At 42.4% G+C, this 16,627-nt stretch overlaps 1 protein-coding gene across 1 annotated transcript in view; it reads right to left on the reverse strand.

Annotated features, from left to right (window-relative positions):
• LOC146782761 (extracellular calcium-sensing receptor-like) overlaps nucleotides 1-16,627 on the reverse strand; it is a 123,668-nt gene that overhangs the window by 14,489 nt on the left and 92,552 nt on the right. Inside the window, exon 3 of the mRNA XM_085637235.1 lies at nucleotides 14,308-14,532. Within this exon, the coding sequence (XP_085493361.1) occupies nucleotides 14,308-14,532 (225 nt within the window). The remainder of the gene's footprint in view (nucleotides 1-14,307; nucleotides 14,533-16,627) is intronic.

Here is a 16,627-nt window from a genome sequence, read left to right on the forward strand (position 1 = left end):
GTAAAAATATGTGCCATAACTGAGGCACATCTAGAAAAAAACTTGCATAACCTGTGCTCAACCTTCTGTTAGTTTGGCACGGGGCAGACAGGCTTAACTTGCAGGCAATGTGTGAAATATTCATGCAGCAGTTTATACAGTAATAAAGTGAAAACACAACACAAGAACAACCCCACACCAAATGAATAGAATAAAGCAATTTTAATAAACAAAACAAGACCAAAATGACAGAAATCCAATAAATAGAATCAGAGATATGCAATTTTAAAGACTTTAGTGAAAATAGTACTATAAAACCCATAGCGCCACTCGCAGCTATCTGGTTGTGTAAGACCTGGAAAAAGTCAAAAGTTCAGGCCGAGGCAGGATGGAGCATGGGTCGGACACAAGGACCAGGTTAGCCCAGCTGAAAAGTTACCTTCTCAGTCCATCGCAAAGAATCTCCTTCACAGTGGTGGTGGCTGCGAGGGGAAGGGAAGCATCGCAGAAAATAGTGGCTATATCAGGAAAACCCGGCATAGCGTCGCAGGCGGTGGTAACTGTATGGCTTCTCATAGGCGCTCCTAATGAGCGGTCGATGTTGTGGTATGAAGAGTCGGGTTGACGGAACTTAGCGTTGGCAAGGCTTTGGTGCCAATGGCCTGTTCACGATCACAAAGAGCCTAAACACTTTACTTCAGCTCTACTAAGCCCAAATCAAGGGTCCAAGACCTGAGGGGCACAACCTGGGCATTAGGGGCTTAATACAACTGGATCTAGGTGCTGGTTCAGGTAGTTGGGAGCCTGTTATGTCCCTGTGGCTCTGAACAGGAGGCCAGCAGACTAGCCCGTTGACACACTCTGGGACCCGGGGTTCAAGTGCAGTTCCAAGTCCCTCAGACTCAGGCAGGAGGGTAGCAGTGTAGCAATCCAGCAAGGCAGCAGTTCAGCAAGGCAGTCATCCAGCAGGGTAGTATTCCAGCAGTGTGACAGTCCTTTCAGTAGCACAGCAACCCTTCTCTCCAACACAGGCTCCACAGGTCAAGAAGTATACTGAAGAGTTGGTGTCTGAGGTCCAATATGTATACCAGTGCCTCTTTTGAAGTGGGAGAAGCGTCTGGAGGTTTCCCTTTGAAGTGCATAGGTTTCCTTCCTCCTCTACCCTGGCTTCAGACTGAGGACAGGAGGTATGTAGCTCTTTGTGAGGAGGCAAAACACAACCTATTCAAGTGTAAGTAGGGCTATGTCCAGCTCTTCCCTTCCATCCTGCCTGAAATGGCCCACCCAGGAACACCTGATCCCTTTATTTTGTGTGGTTGTCTAGGAGGAATACACAAAGCCCAGCTGTCAGCTACACCTTGTCATGTGACCTAGAGATAGGCTGCAGGCACTAAATAGCTAAGACCAGAAAATGCCAACTTTCTAAAAGTGGTATTTTCAAAATTGTAATTTAAAATCCTACTTTGCACTAGGGGCGACCTATACTTTGCATCGGAGCGGACGGTTGCTCTACACTTATCCATACAGATGCTGCAGCACACTAGCCCTTATCAAGGAGGCCCTCGCAGCTGTTCTTGTTCATGCTCACCACAACTCTGATGCCTCAAATAATTTTGCCCTGAAGAAGTTCATTGCTATGAACGAAACGCGTTGGCTGTTACTTTCTACATATTGACCTTCACAATAAAAGACTGTTTAAAGGACAAATTCCAAAAGACTGTGATACTTATTGGAAACAACTCCCTTCACAACCAATAGGTGGTGCACCACTCCTACTTTGGGCTAGGGGTGACTTATATGTAGGTTGGAATGGCAGTATTAACCTGCACACAAAGGCTGTAAAGGCAGGCCTGAGACACCATTAAAGAACTACTTTAGTGGGCGACCCAACAAATACTGCAGGCCCTCTAGTAGTATTTACTTTACAGTTCGTGAGTACATGTAGTACAAATATATGACGTTACATCACATACTATTACAGCCCATACATTTACAATGCAGACATTACAATGCATTTGCCATTACAATGCATTCCATTACAACTCAGGTTCATAGGGATACATTAAAAGTACCATTACAACGCATAACAGTACCACGTAAACCAATACAATGCATACCATTGCAACGCATATTACTCTACCTAGGTTAAATTAATTTTGATGCTCCAGAAAAAAAAGAATAAATAAATATTAATATAATGCAAACACAAAAAGGTAACATTTTTCTGGATTAAATCAATAAAAGTAGACATCAAATGTACACTCAATAGCAAACCCAGCATGTGCATTCCAATGCACAAGAGACTGTTTCCACTATGACTGTTTAGCCAAGGTCTACTCAAAATGGCAGGCATTATAAAACGGAATGTAAGGATCAACATTTTACACACTACATAATAAATATACATTCTGTCAGGTTCTGAATTGCAGAAAAATCAATTTCAAAACATATTCTTTTACATTTTCGTTATTCCCTAACAAATATATGAATTCAGCCGACCACCATTTTGTGCTCAGTAGTACACTGACTTCGCTGGTGACCACATGTAGCTGGAGTAGGAGAAGACAACTGAGAGTTTAGATTTCAAACACTGCTATCTATTGACTGAAGTAAGTGAAAGTTTTAAAGGAAACACACATTTAATTTGAAGACAAATATCTCTCAAACCTAAAATTAATTTTACATTTATAATAAATTCACAAATCTTGGACACAGGCAGATAGCATTTGAATTGCCATCTATTGACTGAAAGTTTAACAGGTGTCACATTTAATGCATACATAAATAATCCCACATTCTAAAATCAATTTTATTTTTCTTATAAATTCACAGATTTTGGACATAGAGATACATTAATTGAATTACCATCTATTGTCGGAAGTAAGTGAATGTTTAACACAAGTAACAATTTAATATGAAGCAAAATAATCCCCAAACCTAAAATGTATTTTATTTTTCTAATAAATTCACAGACTTTCGACATAGAGCATTCCAATTTGGAAAAGATTACCTGAGGAGAAACCTCAGTAAGTTTACAGTAAACTATTTCTTATAGAAAAAAAAAATATTTTTCAATCTGTTACCTTAGGGAAGGTGCTACTCAGTCCTGGGGGGCAAAATTCATATTCTAACTCTCCCAGGTGCTTGCCTCAGGGAAGGTACTGGTCAGTGTTGGGAGGCAAAATTACTATTCTAAATCCACCGGCTGCTTACCTCTGGGAAGGTGCTGGTCAGTGGTGGGTAAAGCGGTACAAAAGGGGGTGGTGATGGACGGAGCATCAGAACCAATCAAACACTCACACCCAGTCAACAGATCTGGGTTTGATCCATCACCGTTCTTTAGCCCACTCTGCCACCCCAGTTCAGACATGGCCATATGCAAATCAGTCTGACCCTGTGCCTCATGGGAACAGTCCGGCCCGAACTGCCAAGCCATGCCTTCCCTGGACCGGAAACAAGCTTCCTAGGATCGGTTTCTGGCATTTCAGCCGTCTTCAGCCAGGCTTGCTTGAATCCAGTGGCAAAGTGAGCAAGGGACTCACGTCTGAGCATACCTTGCCAACTTATGGCGGATAAAGCGGTACAAAAGGGGGTGGTGATGGACGGAGCATCAGAACCAATCAAACACTCACACCCAGTCAACAGATCTGGGTTTGTTCCATCACCGTTCTTTAGCCCACTCTGCCACCCCAGTTCAGACATGGCCATATGCAAATGAGTCTGACCCTGTGCCTCATGGGAACAGTCCAGCCCGAACTGCCAAGCCATGCCTTCCCTGGACCGGAAACAAGCTTCCTAGGACCGGTTTCTGGCATTTCAGCCGTCTTCAGCCAGGCTTGCTTGAATCCAGTGGCAAAGTGAGCAAGGGACTCACGTCTGAGCATACCCTGCCAACTTATGGCGGATAAAGCGGTACAAAAGGGGGTGGTGATGGACAGAGCATCAGAACCAATCAAACACTCACACCAAGTCAACAGATCTGGGTTTGATCCATCACCGTTCTTTAGCCCACTCTGCCACCCCAGTTCAGACATGGCCATATGCAAATCAGTCTGACCCTGTGCCTCATGGGAACAGTCCAGCCCGAACTGCCAAGCCATGCCTTCCCTGGACCGGAAACAGGCTTCCTAGGACCGGTTTCTGGCATTTCAGCCGTCTTCAGCCAGGCTTGCTTGAATCCAGTGGCAAAGTGAGCAAGGGACTCACGTCTGAGCATACCCTGCCAACTTATGGCGGATAAAGCGGTACAAAAGGGGGTGGTGATGGACGGAGCATCAGAACCAATCAAACACTCACACCCAGTGGTGGGTGGCAAAATTACAATTGTAACTCCTCCAGCTGCTTCCCTCAGGGAAGGTGCTGGTACGTGGTGGGGTGCAAAATTACTATTCTAACTCTGCTGGGTGCTTGCCTCAGAGAAAGTACTGGTCAGTGGTGGGGGCAAAATTAACATTCTAACTCCACCGGGTACTGGCCTCAAGGAAGGTGCTGGTAAGTAGTGGGGAGCAAAATTACTGTTCTAACTCCACCGGGTGCTTGCCTCAAGTAAGGTGCTGGTCAGTGCTGAGGGGAAAATTACTATTTTAACTCCGCTGTGTGCTTTCCTTAGGGAAGGTGCTGGACAGTGGTGGTGGCAAAAAATCTATTCTAACTCTGCCATGTGCTTGCCTCAGTAGAGGTGCTAGACAGTGGTGGGGGGGAAGTTAGTATTGTAACTCAGCCGAGTGCTTGCCTCAGGGAAGATGCTGGTCAGTAATTGCTATATGAAATGTAATCAATTAACAGTGAAACATACAATCATAATACTTTTTTTTACAGGTACAGTGAAATAACCATAACAAATACAGACAAAACCATCAGAAGGACTCCAAACCACAATCACCATCACTTGCTCAACAAGCAGCAGACCTTGAGAGGTAAAATAATTGAATAACCTAATGTTACAGCCAAAATTAACCAAACATTTCCCTTTAGTATACAAAAAGTAAGATAAACAACAATATGTTTAAAAAAAAAAACAAATAAAAAAATGGCAAAAAGAAGTTTACCAAACAATAATTTCAGCCATATCACCTGGATAAAGTCCGATACCATCCAAAGGACAAGCAATCAGACAAAAGAAATTAAGGTGAAGCTAAATACATTAACTATTTAAAATACCTATTTTTCTTTTCACAGGAGGCAAATAAAAACCATAGTACAAAATCATAGCTGGCAAATTCAGAGTCAACCAATAGAATAGACAATATGTTCTTAAAAAAGTCAATAAGCAGTCAAAGAAATATTAATCAGATTTCTTTACAGGTTGCAAACAATAAACATTTCCAATTTACAATAACACAGAATCACATATTCATATCTTTTTTTTCAGGAAAAAATCAATATGCAAATGGAAGAGAGGCAACATACCTCAAGTCCAACAAAGGCAATCGATTACTAAAGTACGGTGGTTACCTTTATTGTAAGGAGAGATTAACTGAGCCCAGGAGTCATTGGTGGCGTGTGCAGCATTACTCGCTTCATTGCACAGCAGAGCGGTTACTTTTGGTGACACTGTTGAGAGGACCACAGAGCATAACCACTCTGCCTCTGCACTGGGGATCGAGGTTAGCAAAAACCTAAATCAAATGAAAGTACTTGCATCCACCTCCAATGAACCCTGTGGCACAGTTTTGAGGGAGGTATCTCAAGACATTCCTAAGCATGTAGCCAGTTGTATGCCCACAATTCCTAATCTACGAAGAATTATCCAAAGAAAAAACCAGGCAAGTAACCCCAACGTGAAACACCCCAAACATACTCTGATATTAGTCAGTCAGTCAAAATATCTTTATTTCGGTCATTGAGACCATAAAAGCACAGGTAAAAATACAATACATTTCATTCAATCAAATTTTCATAGTAAGGCTCTCATTGCTCTCAATACAAGTTGCTCAAAAAGTGCATGTGCAGTACAGTATTATTTTCTAACACATTCCAGTTAAAAGTAGAAATTCAAGACAATTTAAAAAGGGGTGCAAGATGTAAAATTGCACATTGAAACTTTAAAAAGTAGTAATTTAAAAAACAACAAACCCAGTTATGAAGTAAGAGTGGACTAATCAAACAAGACCTTTGGGCTCAATTTTAGAATAGCTCGACGAGCACACCACATAGAGAATAGTAAACGTGATATTGAGTACATAATAGGCATGTGGGGGTCGTATTTCAGGATCCTGAAAGCCTCAGTGCAGTGCTTTGTTCCAAAGTTTCTGCATAGCTGTAATAATCACCGGTGTCTCGCCTTCTTATACCCTTGGCAAAAAGATATTACATGATATTTTGTCTCCGCTGCATTGCTACATGCCGGACATCCCAAATTGGGTGTACCCGGCCATTTGTTAGTAAAAGCAGGCAACAGAAGTACCCCATGCCCCAGGTAAAGCTTCTTGGCAAGGGCCGGCTGAATGTCATCAACGGCAGGCTCTAATCTGTATTGATATTTTATCTCTAAAAACACTGCGGTTAATGAGCCAGTCGCAGAGCTCCCCTGAATCAGGGTAAGGTTGTGTTCCCTATAGAGCTCAACAAATCCTTCCTAGATGTTATCAAGCAGTTTTCTTCTGCATTGTTCCACAGAATACCCCTTCCTATGGCCGCCAAAGTATTCTCAATATAGGCCAGCCATGGTAGCTTGCTCGCACCCTGTGGACTCAGCACTTCGGTCAGCTCTTCTCTGTACGCAACCAATTCTGGGGTGCTCCATAGATGTCGCCAATGTAGAAGGGGTCTAAGAGCGGCATCATCTGCAATTGGTCTGACCCCAAGGTCCATGCGTAGCGGTGTAAGCGGGGAGCTAGTGGGGAGACATAATAATTGCCTGGCAAAGGAGTTCTCAATTTTAGAAATAGAGTCAAGTGGCCGGTGGCCCCAAATTTCTGCCTCATACAGGGCGGCGCCCCTGGCTAGTGCTTTATAGATTTCCACCACCGGTCCAACCGATTTGTGAGTACAACTCCTGTATACCTTTGCCAGCTTTAAGCTTGCATTCTTAATTTTTGTACCCCAATCCATTTTTTCAGTGAGCATGGTTCCGAGATATTCAAAGATGGTCACCCTCTCAAGTGATTTTCCATCTAGGCAGAGATTTGACCGGGAACTTTTGCCTGCATTAAAAACCATATATTTGGTTTTCTGCAAATTAATTTCCAACCCCCTATTTTTGCAGAGAAAGTGGAAGCTGTCTAAGGCCCTCTGAATTCCCATAGGTGACTTTGAAAGCAATAAGGTGTTATCTGCAAACATCATGGCTGGTACTTTACGCTTTTAAGTCCACAAACATTAAATAGAGGCTGAATACTCTGGTATTAACATTCCTCCTGAAATAACTGTAACCGTTACTAATGAAATCTTTATTTTGCATATTAAGAAAAACCCTTAGACAAGGATACTAATCTTTAGCACACCCATAACCATATTAAACCGGAGACTAGTGATGTTTGGATGATGGATGGGACCTTTATATCCACCCCTCATCCATTCACCGAAATATACACTATTCACGCCAACATTAATAACACTACAGTTCCTTTAGTGGGCAGTTTACTGACTGATAAGCAAACCTCAACATACACTGAATTTTTAACAGTGGTAAAATCTATAACACTGAGGGGCCAATTACAATGCAGGTCATGAAGCCTCTGACTTTAGGTAGGAAGCTTGACAACAGACATCGTCAGTTTCAATTCTGACCGGCTGATTATGATACAGCCGGTTGGAATTTAAACCAGTCGGTAATTCCAGCTGGCTTCCAATGGGCTCAAAGAGCCGTGCTCTTCATGCCACTGGAATCAAGCTATCCTGGCTGAAGTGGGGTGAAACCCCGAAACCGGTCCTAGGATGCTTGTTTACAGTCCAGGAAGGATCTGGCTTGACAGTCCGGGCTGAACTGTTCCCATGAGGCACACGGTCAAGACTGATTTGCATATGGATAGGTTCAAACTGGAATGGCATGGCGAGCAAAAAAACAATGGATTTAGGCCCAGATCTCTGTACTGGGGTGAATGTATGACATTGTTCTGCATTCTGTCCATCAACTGCTGTTTTTGCATTTGTCACCCAGAGTGGGACGGGTATGCCCAGTCGTGAGTCCCGTGCTCTCCATGCCACTGTAATCAAGCTATCTTGGCTGAAGAGGGGTGAAACCCTGAAACCAGTCCTAGGAGGCTTGTTTCCAGTCCGGGTAGGACCTGGCTTGGCAGTTCGGGCTGGACTATTCCGATGAGGCACAGGGTCAAGACTGATTTGCATATGGCTGGGCTCAAACTGGAATGGCATGGTGAGCAAAAAAGGTGGATTTAGGCCCAGATTGTTGTACTGGGGTGAATGGATTACATTGTTCTGCATTCTGTCCATCAACTGTTGTTTTGGCAACTTGGAATAGACCTGTAATCCATATGGATGGTGGTTTATACCGTCTGTTCTGGCGGGATTTCCATGCCTTTCTGACATGGAAACTGTGTCGGAAAGCGTGTTTGGGAGACCCAAGTAGGACCCCCTTTCCCTTGCAGCCAACGGTTAGGGGCTGAAGGGACACCTATGATGCCCCCCTGTTAATCTCTGCACCTTGTGACAAGCATCTTGATGTGCCTGCCACTAGGTGCAGGGATTGACACAATCTCCCATTTCTCTATGGGAGCTTGTGTTACGGCCAATTTACGGTCAAAACACAGGCTTCCATAGAGAAATGGGAGAAGGTGACTGCACTATGTGCGGTTGCATCCTAATTAGGCAGTCGGGAACGCCGACCGGAGGTCAGTCGGTTCCGTTTCCACCATGGTGTCGGTCATAGGAAACTCCGACCAACATCATAATAGGTCCTTGAGGGTTGCAAAATAAAAAAGGGTTGCAAAATATTAAAATTAAAAATATTGCGTTCTTAACGCTTTGGTTTGAAAGAAATTCTAATCCTTCTTTGATCTTATTTTTTTCAAATCAAAACAGTTAAAAAAGCAATCATCTCCACGTGAGCCTACAACCGCTACCTGCATAGGAATTAAAATGATGGTTAAAACATTCGAAACAGTGGGCCTGATTATGAGTGCAGTGGTTGTAAATGAGCTGGAAGTCGTCCATCCACTGCATTATGACTCTAAAAGTCGTTGTGGCAGAGGACCACCCGCTGCAGCAGGGAGCAGTCATTCTCCGGTGGAGGCAGTGGAGCTGCGCCAAAATGAAAGATGCTCAGCGGGACTGGCACAGTCCCGCTGAGCACATTACAAGTTCCTGCACCTTCAGGCATTTCATGGTGGGAGCCCCGCCATGAAAAGGCTGGCTATACAGGAACAAAGGGAGCCCTACAGGGCTCCCAAGCGTGCCCAGCTGTCATGTCTTCTAGGATAGTCCCATCATGTAAATATATTGTCCCATCCACATACCAATAACGATTCTAAACAGGTGATGTTTAAACTAGTAGCTTGCTCCTGTCTCTTCGACACTAGGCTCTGGGTATTCTATCACAATCCCTGCACCTGACGTACATAAACATGTCCCCAGGCACTGCAGAATTACCCTGTATAAGGGTCACCACTTTTTTCATCCTTGGCCAACAGCCAGCTGTGCATGATCACACTTGTTTGGAATTGGTGATTGTTTTCAAAACATTTATGATTGTTTTCATAACACCCATGCTTGTTTTTAAAACATATTGTTTTGAGAAAAAACCCTGGAGTGACCACTTTAGCCCTCACTCCCCGCGACAAATTAGAGGAGAATTAATTCCAAGCTAGGAAGGGGGTCCTGCATGCCGAATCTCCGACAAGCAGCGGTCTAACATTCCTTGCGGATTGTCATCCTCGAAGCAGAGATGGGGTCCTTCATTCCCAAGCATCAGGTGAGGGGGCTGATTCTTCCCTAGGGGTTTCTTGGCAACAGATACACATAGCTATACACACATACACCGACACATCCATGTTAGTCTAGGTACATTTTAGGCAAATGACTTAGGGCATGCATTTTAGGAATATGCATGTGCTATTGTTTTTAACTGAACTGCGTCTGTTCATCGTATTAGCACTATGGTATAAATGTATGTACTATTTGCTATATTAGTACTACCAATTTATTTTATATGCTTCTTTCTCCTGATTGTCACAGCACATATGTTTTATACAAGGCTGTAGCTGGACCAATAAATTCTTATTGATACATCCTAATTCTCAACCTGTGTATTATCTGAGAGAACGCAAGCATGAATGTCTGAGTGAAACGTACTGTACTGTTTTCCACGATCCCCGAAGAATCAGGGTTGTCATGTTCAGTGGTTGCCAGAAGCTACCTACACCACTGTAGAACACAGGGTGGTGGTAGTTGCACTGTAGAGCTAGCTGGTCTTATGGCTGACATCCTATGGGGGTGTCCGGAAGTGGTTGGGACACCAAGCCCTCAGTTTAGGTCATCCAAACATGCAGGTCCTGGGGGACTCGTAGGAACTACACGACACCGCAATAGGGGTACATTCAGGGGGGCACAAAATGTGCTCCCCTGTCTGTAGCCTCCCAAAGTTCCAGCACGGCATAGACATCACAACACGTGCCATGCTAGAACATTTTTTGCCGTTCCCATTGCAGTGCCTGTTTTTCCGTCAACGCCATAGGAAAGGCAAAGGACTGTCTGCCTTACATGAGCTCAACTCGTAATAAGGCATGCGGTCATTGTGCAGCTTTGATGGTGCTGTGTCGACAGAGAGCCGGAGCAGCACCGCCAAACTTGTAATAGCCCACATACATCTTAGTGCTAACATACATCTGACTACCTCCATCCTCACTCCTTACAATAAAGTATGCCACCCACAATTTCAGTTTAATGAATAAAATTTGTCTTACCTGACCGCAGCACTTCCTTGCTTCCGATGTTGACCTTGACAATCTGCCGACTGTAGAAACAGATGCACAACTGTGAATGTCAACTCTGAAAGGAAAAAAAGGCAATTTCTCCCATTAACTTCCATTGACAAACGTGGGAAAGTACTGTAAAATGTTTTTTAAACAAATACATCTTACTATATTTAATAATTTTATGTCTCCTACTAAAATATTTCAATAGAAATAAAATGTGTTTTACATCCAAATATTATTTTAATATTTACTGGTTTTATTTAAAGTTAATTGTATGAAAAACTATACCTATACATGCTTACCTATTGTTATGATTTTTCACACCTAATTTTATATTTACAATAATTTATACCCAGGCCTAAACCTGTGTATTAACCTCCTGTGCCAGAGGGTCAGTGTTACGCTCTCAAAAGTATTGATTTTAATTGCTTTTAAATAACTAATATTATCATCATAAAATAAAAATAAATTAAGCTCAGGCATTAATATTAATATCTGGGTACACTTCCCACACAAAACCCCTGTTTCCTTCTTATTCTGTGCCAGAGGGTGGGTGCCACACCCTCATAAGTGCTGGTTTTATTTTATTTAAATAATCAACATTGATAAGAAAATGAAATAAAGTAATAAGCAGGTCTTAAAATTAATACTTGGGTATTAATGCACTCCACCACCCAAAACTCCTATTTTCCTTGCATCCCATGCCTGCGTGTGGGTGGGTAAACCCTCAAAAGTATTGTGTATAATTTATTTGTGTTATAAACATTAATTCTCAAACATTGCAACTGATACCTGGGTACTAATATACTCCCCCACCCAAAACCCCTATTTTCCTAACATCTCGCGGCCGAAGGTGGCTATCACACCCTCAAAAGTATTGTTACATTTAACAAAACTAAGTAAAACAATAAAATAAATGAATAAGATTACTTACCTATACAACTTACCTATAATTGCGTTGTAATGGTATGTGTTGTAATACCTTCTGCATTGGAAAGGCATGCATTGTAATAGTATGCGTTGTAATAGCATATGCATTGTAATGGATTAGTAGTAGCATTACGAAGTAATGCCTGCATTGTAACGGTTGTTTCCCATGTAGTACCCCTTTACTAGGAACTTATAAGTACATTAAATATGCCAATTGGGTGAGGAGAGTGCACAAGCACTTTGGCACTAGTTAGCAGTGGTAAAGGGTGCAGAGTCCTAAAAGCCAACGAAAATGGGTTCAGAAAGTGGTAGGATGAATGCAAAATGTTTAGGGATGACCCTGCAGAAAGGGCTAAGTCCAACAGTAGACATAGAGCTATATATCTTCAATCCAAAAGATGAACATCGAGGTACACAAATGCTACTTCAGTTAAAAAAAGTTCTGTTACATAAGAATTGTAGAGAAATAGAATAATATCTTTTGTGAAACCTAGGTAATGGAGATAGCAATTGATGTTGACCTTGGCTACAGCCTAATACCTTACCTCATAAATACAATTTAGTTCCTCATTGCGATGTTGGTCGGAAAGGCTCCAAACGGCATTCGGATTATCCTAACCTGTGTCAGAACTCATGTTTCCGACCGACTGATTATCATAGAAGGTAACCATTCGGTCTTTCCAACACGGTTCCAACCGGCATTTGGAGACTCCGAGTCAGTTGGAGGCAAATCGTACAGGTCAATGGACAGCATTTCCAACTGACATATTACGATTATCGGATTTGGACAGCCTTTCCGAATCGGTCTGTCCGACACAGTACAGCTATCGTACACTGACTTGGAGGCTCATAGCAGGCCCCCCTTCATCCGGAAGCCTCCGGTTGGAGCCCGTGGGGATACCCAGGGGACCCCTCTTTCAAACCATGCACAGTGTGGCAGGCACCAAGGGGTGCCCGCCACAGGGTGCACAGTTTTCCGCAACCAAGCTTTTTTTTCAATGGGAGCCTGTGTTGGTCGTATCACAGGCTCCCATTAAAGTCAATGAGAGTCCGACAGAACAGTGTTCGGAACCATCGTAATCAGTCGGTTTCGCCAAACCGAGGTGGTCGGACCCGATTCCAACAAGGAGTCGATTGGAATGCTTTCTGACCGACATCATAATGAGGCCCTAAATGTTTTCTCAATGTTCACATTGTTGAATGCAAAGTTGTAACTAGAAGCCCTCAATTCTCCCATGCAGTCTTGATTCCCAGGAAACTAACATGGCTCAAAGTTGATCCAGGGACCATGTTCAAATTAGTCACTGCAAATAAGCTTTTTCTTGGAATTACAAATACTGAATGTCTTCTCAGATTTCTAAGAATCCATCATGAAAATGACGGCCAGTTACCTACTCTAAGCTGGCAGGCACTTCATGAAATATGGAATCTCTAGGGGGCGAAAAAAATTGCCAGACCCCTGCTATTTCACAAAAAATGTATGGACAATAAGGAAAGATTCATCAAAGACAGTAGCCCAATTAGATTGAATGTGAGAATATATCCCCGTAATATCATGCAACCAAAATACCATGCATAATATATCAAGGACCGAAATATTTACAATGTAAGAGCCTATAGATAAGTATGATTTACTATTCTTAACTCTACATCTCCGTACCTTGCCAATATATTTTATCATTGTACCTATATGTGGATTTAAGTAAAGAAAACCTATACTTACCTACATACTCTTCACATGTGGATATTTGGTGCTTGATATTTTGCGCAAAATATTATGGTAGCATGAGATCCTGGATACAGGTAGAATACGCCATCTTAAAATGGTATAAAATGGTATAAAATGGTATAAAAGATTATTCACTAGCCAGAAGAAAAAAGTTTATATTTAAACACATATTATCAACATGTACACATAATACAGTTTTTGTAACTATTATCAGATGCCACAACTTTAATTCTTTACCATTTGTTTCCCATAAATCAGGTTGAGGATCATTCTACAAAGTTTTTGCCACCAGTTGTTTCAACATAATTTCAATGTTGCTTTTGTTTAAGGCCACAAAGCCTTGTTCTTAGGTAGCCTTTCTGCTGCTTCCAGATATAGAATATTACATCTAGAAGCACACCAAAGATCCTTAATTGAGCCTGTAACTCCACATTATACCTTCAAGATAAGGTCTCCCCCTGCCCTCATTTCAAGTTCTGCACTCTCACAAAATCTGCTTGCACAAATTTTATGATACAATAAGATTTCAAGAAGGGTCAGAAAACGCTATCATTCATTACAGTTGATTTGGACTTTTTCAATTGTCTTGTGCACCATTCTGGTCTGAAGTCTAGGACTGAGTTAGTTTGTGATGCTGCCGATAATTATTATTTTAGTGTTATTGCTACCTTTGTAAGTATCACTAAAGCCTCACTAATGTTTCTTGGTCCTTTGAAATGCTTATGTATATACACAGCTCATGCTGAGAGAGAGACTTACAACCGGTGCTCCTTGCGGACTGTTGACATCTCCTACCTGGGTGTTCCCTGCAGCCCAATGAATAGTACTGGAATTGATGTTCAGGGTCTTCCCTGGAGGTGCACTGGAGTCGTAGCTTCCCACCTTTACATGCTTGATGGTGCCATCTGGATCCCGCTGCCAGTTTACAATGTCATACTGTGCTGGGGGGTTGCCAGAAGTATCAAAGAATTTTTCAGCACCTTCTCTTCGCAAGCGCACATTCTTGATGTAATGGAGGATCTGAAGGCAGGAACATGTTATAATCAGGTTAGTATTTTTCCTGGGTTATTGTGACTAATTCTGTCTTTTAGGCAATCACCTCTTCCATTCTGAACACCAATATTTTGGGCCTCAGGTCATAGGCTTTCCGAGCCTCATTGTTGCTTTCCATTCCGACTGCTTAATTACAATCGAAAGAGAAGCCTACCCGTCGACCAGTCAGAAACCAGCCATCAATCCCTATGGCCGGCGTTTCCACCATAGGGATTACGATGCTCGGTTTCCGATGGGCTTTCCATGTCGGGCTTTCTGACATGGGAAGCCTGTCAGAAAGTGAGATTGGGAGCCCCTAGCAGGTCTCCCTTCTCCTTGCGGCCTCTGGCTGGGGGCGGAGGGTGCATCTATGGTGCCCCCCTTTTAATCCCTGTACGGTGTGGCAGGCACGCATTGCAGGGATTAACAGAATCTACTATATGGAAATGGGAGAAAGCGACTGGACCATGTGGGGATGCATTTTAATTGCAGTAGCGGGCCTGCCATTGTAATTGAGCCCTTTGTGTCTTTTGAACAGTCTAGAAGATCAGAGTATGCCACTTTGACATTCTCTCTTACAATCTTTGGGACTTCTATGATATTCATATTTTAGGGATAATCTTGAGATTCATGCAAAGTGTTTGAATTGAATTACAAATGTGTAGACTTGTAGTGTAGTTCCTATTTCCCTTATAGGCTCTGCGCATTACACTATAGTTGTGGCATAGGACTGAGGTCAGTATACCTCTATCGAGTACATTAAACGTAATTACTTTGTGTGCCAGCTAACTCAGAGGCAACTGGAAAATCCTTGAATAAACAAGAAGTGAGTAGTTTCTGGCAACTGCATAAACATGACAACTTTGTTTCCCTTAGAATTGGAACATGTCTCAGAATCGTGGAAACAACAGATAACATTTTCACTCAGTCAATCGTGCCTGCTTAGTTTCTTCAGAGTTACACAGAAATAGATAGATGGGCTTTTCAATAAAAGAATTTATTGGACAGTCTTGTTTCTCGTGTAAGAGATATGAGCTGTTACAATCACAAGAGAGTATGCGAGATATAATATGCACAGCGTAAGCAGTAAGAAGTAATACTGCAATAGCATTGTCTTCTAGCTGTGACATATATTCATATACATATACATAAATAACATAGGCTAAAAAGTAGATACTCGGTGATACTTCTAAATCGTTCTACCCCAGTGTACCTAACCTAAGTGTAGCGCAAGGTATGAAGTAGGTGCTATGCTATAGTATTGCATATGCCAAGTTTCTATGCCAAGAGTCCCTCTAGGTTCTAGTCAGCTCCATACCTTAGAATGAGAGAGGTGGTAATCTCTTTCCAGGTCTCAAACTCTAACACCCCGTGAAGGGAGTCAGAAGAACACTGGAAGCTGGATTCTCTGTGAGCAGGGATGACAGCGTCTGGTCAGTGCATCAGCCGGGGACTCGAATTCTTCAGAAATTGCCTTGGCGAGCCGTATCAAGCTGTGTAGCCAAGCCGTGGTTTGCCATTGTAAGGGAAGGTATATTTATACCTGGAAAGTGCTTAGGAATGTTAGCATTAACGTAAAGTTGGGCAGAGGAAGACGTCATGAATGAACCCCTAAGGAATAGTAGTGCATGCATAATAGATGAGTTCTTGGAGAAATCAATAATCCTAGCTAGGGAAAGTCCCAATGGCTTAAGGGTCTGGTTTCTAAGAACTCGTTGTGACGTAGGGATGGACGGATGTAGGTGATCATGCCTGTATTTGGATAGCATGGCTAATGCCTAAATAAGGACTGGGATTTTATGCCTAAATAAGGGCAACGCGAATTGTGCCTATAAAAGGACATGATTTAGGAAAACCTATGTACGGATATCTAAATCAAAACACAGCACCCACTCCACTTTTGAATGATCGATAGTACTAAATGCTAAACATTAAAATGCTAAACATATAACATTGAGTACCACATGTTGCTAAAAACATTTGTAAAAGCATACTAAAATAAGTCTTTGTTAAAAACTTTTGCTAGACATGAAATGCAAAGGTGCTGTACATATTCAAAGCAATGTTCCATGCTAAGCATATG

Source organism: Triturus cristatus, chromosome 12, assembly GCF_964204655.1.
Source record: "Triturus cristatus chromosome 12, aTriCri1.1, whole genome shotgun sequence".
Classification (NCBI taxonomy): Eukaryota; Metazoa; Chordata; class Amphibia; order Caudata; family Salamandridae; genus Triturus; species Triturus cristatus.